The 7,238-nt window shown below is 42.6% G+C and overlaps 1 protein-coding gene across 1 annotated transcript in view; it reads left to right on the top strand.

Annotated features, from left to right (window-relative positions):
* Window positions 1-5,013: 5,013 nt before the first annotated feature.
* The window catches only part of LOC120314228 (prostate stem cell antigen-like), an 8,577-nt gene continuing 6,352 nt past the window's right edge, over window positions 5,014-7,238 (top strand). Inside the window, exons 1-2 of the mRNA XM_039357095.1 lie at window positions 5,014-5,041; window positions 6,709-6,824. Coding sequence (XP_039213029.1) covers window positions 5,031-5,041; window positions 6,709-6,824 — 127 coding nt within the window. The 5' untranslated portion in view covers window positions 5,014-5,030. The remainder of the gene's footprint in view (window positions 5,042-6,708; window positions 6,825-7,238) is intronic.

The following is a 7,238-nucleotide window of genomic DNA, read 5'->3' as shown; positions in this document are numbered from 1 at the left end:
ATGCATCTTCCCTGATTCAAACTGGAGAGGAGGGTTTTGAAAGTGGGGGCCAGTTTATTCAGGAATGCCTCGGCTCACGACCACATTTGAACTTAAAAATCTGCGTTGCCAACCAAACAGTGAAGTGAGTTTGGCCCCATTTTGTGACCTTTCTTGCCCAAGTTGTTAAGTGAATCACTGCAGTTGTTAAGTTAGTCACACGGTTGTTAAGTGAGTCTGGCTTCCCCATTGGCATGGCTTGGTCACAAAAGGGGATCACATGACACCCCCCCCACACAGACACTGCATCCGTCATAAATATGAGTCAGTTGCCGAGCATCCGAATTTGGATCACGCGAACCCCACGGGGGATGCTCGTGACGGTTGCAAAGCGCAAAAAAACAGTCCTAAGTGGATTATTCGGTATAAATAGCTGGACTCCCGAAGTTGTGTTTGCAGCTTTGAAGGGTCACTAACCAAACTGTTGTAAGTCGAGGACTACCTGTAGCCCTCGCTACCCCACCCACCCCTCCCCGTTCACTTGTAGCTTGGTCGGTAAAATAAATAGCTTAAAGGCAACGCCTCCCTCCTTTCTGCATTTTCTTCTTTGCCGCCCTCTCGTTCTGCTAAATCACGTCAAAAGTACAGTATTGTCGCCTGAGGGTCTTGCAGAACAAGAATATCCAGCACGCAGGATCCACAAGTGATCTTCGGCTCAAAGGAACTGCGGAATCCAGCAGGGACACTTCACGCAGGGCGGTTGTCTCCACCAGCACCTGCCCTACCGCAATTGCACTGAGTCCCACATCTCATTAAACCTCCGAGCTACTTGCGTAGTGCAGTGTTTCTCAACCTTGACAATTTTAAGGCATGTGGACTTCAACTCCCAGAATTCCACAGCCAGCATTGCTGGCTGTGGAATTCTGGGAGTTGAAGTCCACATGCCTTAAAATTGTCAAGGTTGAGAAACACTGGCGTAGCAGCTTCTCTTAAGCCTTCCACTTTCAGAGACAAGATCAGATGCCTTGTGGGTGTTATTTTCCAGAGACGACACGCGTTTTTTTGTGGATTTGTTCATTTGGGATGCTTTTATGCCACTCGAGTCACCTGACTCTAAATGGCTGACAAACAACAATAACACAATGCAATACAATGTGATGCGATGCAATGCAATACAATATAATATAATATAATGCAATACAATACAGTGCAATAAAATGTAATACAACACAATGTAATGCAATACAATACAGTGCAATAAAATGTAATACAACACAATATAATGCAATACAATACAGTGCAATCAATAAAATGTACTGCAATGCAATGCAATACAATACAATGCAATAAAATGTAATGCAATGCAATGTGAGACAATACAATACAGTGCAATGTGATACAATACAATATAATACAATACAGTGCAATGCAATACAATGCAATGCAATACAATGCAATGCAATGCAAGACAATGCAATAAAATGTAATGCAATGCAATGCAATGCAATACAATACAGTGCAATGCAATGCAATACAATGCAATGCAATACAATACAATGCAATAAAATGTAATGCAATACAATACAATACAGCGCAATGCAATACAATACAATGCAACGCAATGTAATGCAATACAATGCAATACAGCGCAATGCAATACAATACAATGCAATGCAATACAATACAATACAGTGCAATGCAATACAATACAATATATTGCAATACAAGGCAAGGCAATGCAATACAATGCAATAAAATGTAATACAATGCAATATTGTGCAGTACAATATATCCAAAATCTGAATGCAGAATACAGAATACAAACAGAGTTGAAAGGGTCTTGGAGGTCATCTAGTCCAGCCCTCTGCTCAAGCAGGAGATCTTATACCATTTACAATAAATGGCTGTCCAGTCTCTTCTTAAAAACCTCCAAGTGATGGAGCTTTCACAACTTCTGGGGGAAAGTTGTTCCACTGACTAATTGTTCTAACTCATTCTCCTTACTTCTAAGTTGCTTCTCTCCTTGATTAGCTTCTATCCATTGCTTCTTGTCCTGCCTTCAGGAGCTATGGAGAAGAGGTCAACTTACTCCTGGCTATGGCAGCTTCTCAAATACTGGAAGAAACTACCATGTCACCACAAGTCCTTCTCTTCATTAGACTAGACTTACCAATAATAGGCCACAAAAAGACTTGTAGATCTCAACCCTCCAAATTCGCCAGTCGTAGGAAACAGCCATGTTTCTCACTCATTCTTTGATATCTCAAGATAAATGGACCTCAGTAATAGATCAAGGAGAAACAGAACCCACCATCTTGGCTTCTATTATGATGGGAGATATTTCCTCCTTCAGATGCCTTAGAGAGGCACTCCTATAGAATAGACAAGACCAAGCTAGACATATCAATAGTCTGTATAAATATAGATTATATATAAGAAAATGAATAGAATAGAATAAAATAGGTAGAGTAGAGTAGAATGTAGAATAGAGTAGAGTAGAGTAGAGTAGAGTAGAGTAGAGTAGAGTAGAGTAGAGTAGGGTAGGGTAGGGTAGGGTAGGGTAGGGTAGGGTAGGGTAGGGTAGAGTAGAGTAGAGTAGAGTAGAGTAGAGTAGAATAGAATAGAATAGAATAGAATAGAATAGAATAGAATAGAATAGAATAGAATAGAATAGAATAGAATAGAGCTGGAAGGGACCTTGGAGGTCTTCTAGTCCAGCCCCCTGCTCAAGCAGGAGAACTTACATCATTGTCCAGTCTCTTCTTAAAAATCTCCAGTGATGGAGCGCCCACAATTTCTAGTGGCAAGCTGTTTCACTGGTTGATTGTCCTCACTGTCAGGAAGTTTCTCCTAAATTCCAGGTTGCTTCTCTCTTTGATCAGCTTCCAACCATTGTTTCTCATCCTTCTCTCTGATGCTTTGATGAACAACCTGGCCCCTTCTGCCTTGTGGCAGCCCCTCAGATACTGGAACATGCTATCATGTCTCCCCTATTTCTTCTTTTCTTTAGACTAGCCAAGCCCAAGTCCCGCAGCCGTTCTTTCTATGTTTTGGTCTCCATGCCTTGGATCATCTTAGTTGCTCTTCTCTGAATTTTTTTTTCCAAACTCTCAACATCTTTTTTGTGATTGGTAGCTCAGAGGGTAGATGTTGATGGTGGCTTGTTCTCCAGGCTTGCTGTTTAGCTTCCAAACTCTGTTGGCTAGGTAACATCCTCAGCATCTTATTTCAGATCTCCTCAGCTTTTATTGCTCTCGTGCGGTCATGTGATGAATGGGTCATGTGATTGGCTGCTCATGCCATGTGACTAGCTGGTGAGGTTGTGAGAAGGATGATGTCATGTGACGTCATCCATAAGGAGCTGTATCAATCGAACGAACGACCAACAATGTCACCAACTACCTCTTGGTGACCTCCTAACAACATGACCAGACAGTCATACCACCCTCTTCACTTGGTGACCTCCACACACCAACATCACCCAGTGACACAGCATGCCATACGACATGACCCACCAACCACATGACCACATGAGATCAATAAAAGCTGAGAAGAACTGAAAATGATGATGATGATAAAGTTGGAAGGGACCTTGGAGGTCATCTAGTCCAACCCCCTGCTCAGGCAGAAAACCCTATAACATTTCAGACAAATGGCTGTCCAGTCTCTTCTTAAAAACTTCCAGTGTTGGAGTGTTCTCAGCTTCTGGAGGCAGGTTGTTCCACCGGTTAATTATTCTAACTGTCAGGAATTTTCTCCTTAGTTCTAGGTTGCTTCTCTCCTTGATTAGTTTCCCTCCATTGCTTCTTGTCTTTGCCTTCAGGTGCTTTGGAGAATAGCTTGACTCCCTCTTTTTTGGGGCAGTCCCTGAGATATTGGAACACTGCTGTCATGTCCCCCCTCATCCTTCTCTTCATTAAACTAGACACTTCAACTGAAGTTCTGCTGAGGATGTCACCTAGCCTAATAATAGTAATAATAATAATAATAACAATCATTTGCCTGTAAGCAAAAACTGGTGGGATCATAAAATAGAGAAAGTCATAGAAAATGATAAAATTAAACTGCTCTGGGACTTCAGAATTCAAACAGACAAGCACCTGCAACATAACACCCCAGACTTAACAATTGTCGATAAGAAAGACAAAAAAGTCTGGATAGTGGACGTGGCAGTGCCTGGAGATAGCAGAATAGAAGAGAAAGAACTGGAGAAGATAACAAAATACAAAGACCTACAAATAGAAATAGAAAGACTGTGGCAAAAGCAAGCAAGGGTAGTACCAATAGTCATAGGCGCCTTGGGTGCAATCCCAAAACAACTGGAGCACCTCTTGAACACAATTGGCATTGACAAATTCACTATTAGTCAATTGCAAAAGACAGCCTTACTAGGAACTGCTTCCATCCTGCAACGATATCTGAAATACCATCAAACATCCACATCTGCCTATCCCAGGTCCTGGGTAAGGACTCGATAGGTAGACAAAATGCCAAATCCAGTCTGAACATCTGGCTGACTGTGTGATGATCCATAATAATAATAATAAAGTTGGAAGTGACTTTGGAGGTCATCTAGTCCAATCCCCTGCTCAGGCAGGAAAGTCTATCCCATTTCGGACAAATGGCTGTCCAGTCTCTTCTTAAAAACTTCCAGTATTAGAGTATTCACTTCTTCTAGAGGCAGGTTGTCCCACTGGTTAATTGTTCTCACTGCTCAGAAACTAAACAGCAAACTCAGAGAACAAACCACCAGCAACTATATATAAAGCTGTGATAGTTCTGATCTTAGTGTTCTTCCCAGTGAACAGAAAACCTTTAGAAGATCATCCCACTTCCCCACTTGTTGGAAGAGCAGAGAAATCCATTCTTTGGGCAGCACAGTGTAGGAAGATCTCCCAGGTTTACCATCAACTCTGTCCTATACACAGTATGTCCAGAAAGTGGATGATTCAAGAGGCAGCTTTTGTGATGCTTCACCCAGCCTTGATGTCAGAAAGCTGGTGGGGTCAAAGTTTAAGAAGTCTTTCCCTACAAACCTCTCCAGACATCCAATGAATGTTCAGTAAGTTTCTCAGAATTGTCCAGGGTTTATTTGTCGATCCCTTTGTTTCTCCATTCTTGTAATCCTGGGTAGAGTTCCTTGTCTTTCCAGTTAATGGGTCTAGATATCAGAAAGCATCCAGCAGAACATTCTAGCTTCTGTTAGAACAGTGGTTCTCAACCTTTCTAATGCCGCGACCCCATAATGCATTTCTCCATGTTGTGGTGACTCCCAATCATTTATACATCACCGGGTGCCAGGGGCGTGGCCAAAGAAAAGAGGGAAAAAATGGCGGACAGCCTTGTTTGGCAACCCCCGTGAAATGGTTGTTCGACCCCAAATGGGGTCCCGACCCACAGGTTGAGAACCACTGTGTTAGAACTTCCATATTTCTGTTCTGTGTCCCAGTGAGTTAAATGGCTGAGGATATTTTAGGGACCTCCATGTTTGTATCCCATCCCACTTGTAGACAATCTGCCTGGAATGCTTATATCAGGATTCCGGTGTTGTTGTTATAATAATAAACATGGACAGCTTTGAAATAAGTTATGCATTTCTTCAGCTGTTGTTGTTGTTGTTGTTAATTGCGAAGTCGTGTCCGACCTATTGCGACCCCATGGACAATGTTCCTCCAGGTCTTCCTGTCCTCTATCATCTTCTGGAGTCTATTTAAGTTCACACCTACTGCTTCAGTGACTCCATCCAACCATCTACTACTGCTTCAGTGACTCCATCCAACCATCTCATTCTCTGTCGTCCCCTTCTTCTATTGCCCTCAATCTTTCCCAGCATTAGGCTCTTCTCCAGTGAGTTCTTCCTTCTCATTAGGTGGCCAAAGTATTTGAGTTTCAACTTCAGGATCTGGCCTTCTAAAGAGCAGTCGGGGTTGATCTCTTCTAGGACTGACTCTTCAGCTGTAGGGCCCTCTATCAAAGCTTTGGAGAACTTGCTACTCTTGTTGATGGATCCAATCATCTGAGGTCAGCGTCTTGCTTAAGATCACGGATGGGGAACCAGCTGTGTTGCTGAATCACCTAATCCAGCATCCCTCCATCTGGCCATTGTAGCTTGATCTGCTAGAAGCTGTCAGTCAACAACATCTAGAAGGGCACCAAGTTCTCCACTTCTGCTAATCCTTGAGTAGAAGCCCAACTCGAGAGTCCGAACCTGGTACTAAGTGTCCCTGATTTCTGATTTGTGAAAATTTATTTCCTGACAGAAGAAGCAGTAATGACAATCCTGTGGGGCTTTTCCTTTGTTGAGGTTTCTGAGGTAAAATTGGTTGAAAAATTTTTTTACTTCCAGTTGTAGATGCCCTCAGGTCTTCTCCCACGTCATCATAACATTTATTGAATTCAGAGAGCCACAAACTGAGCTGCGTGAGTTGAAATTAATGGACCAAGTTAATCTGAAGATGACCGAGTGGGTTTGAAGAGAAAGGGAGTTTGTCATCTTAAGAGACCAGCTGGAGAAATTCCACCCATCCTGTTCAAGGAAAGAGAGATAATCATCCTTTAGTTCCTTAGTTCTACTAGGTTACACTTGCCTAAGAGCTCAGACAAGGTCAAGCAAACATCAATTAATATTCTAGAAAAGGAAGAACAGTGGTGTCACGGGAATGCTGGGAGTGATGGGAAGAAGCTTCCGGAGCTCTAGGTAGGTCTTCCAACCACACAGTTATTTTTCAGAGCCAATCAAACAGCGTGGAGAGACTATGTCCCCTTCTCTGCAGAACAGATTCAGCCATCAATAATGAGAGCCGTTCTGTACCTCCTGTTGACTGGAGTCCTGCTTATAGAGCCAAGTGAGTCTTCCTATTGATCTTTCTTCCATTTCAGTAATACTTTTCTTAGGAAATTTAGCTTCACCAGATCCTTCCTTCCCCTTCCTCATGGATGCCTTGGGCTCATTTTGGACTGTTATTTATTTCTTTGTTAGGGTGTTTGTTGAGAAAATGTAGATGGCCACCCAATTCATTCACTGGGGCTGCGGGGGTCTTACAAAAATAAAACCCTGATATAAACCCTAATAAGGTTTGTGAGAACAATCAAGTCAACCACTTGGACGGGTCTGTGGTTGTCCCACAGGTGCTTTTACAGGAGGCAACTGGACTGGAAAGGAAAGGAAAGGAAAGGAAAGGAAAGGAAAGGAAAGGAAAGGAAAGGAAAGGAAAGGAAAGTGGAAGGGATGTAAAGGGAAGGGAAGGGAAGGAAAAGAA

This window comes from Crotalus tigris, unplaced genomic scaffold, assembly GCF_016545835.1.
Source record: "Crotalus tigris isolate CLP2741 ecotype Arizona unplaced genomic scaffold, ASM1654583v1 scf7180000018864.669028, whole genome shotgun sequence".
Taxonomy (NCBI): domain Eukaryota; kingdom Metazoa; phylum Chordata; class Lepidosauria; order Squamata; family Viperidae; genus Crotalus; species Crotalus tigris.
Note: the sequence above shows the minus strand (reverse complement) of the source record. Positions and strands in the feature narration are given on the sequence as shown.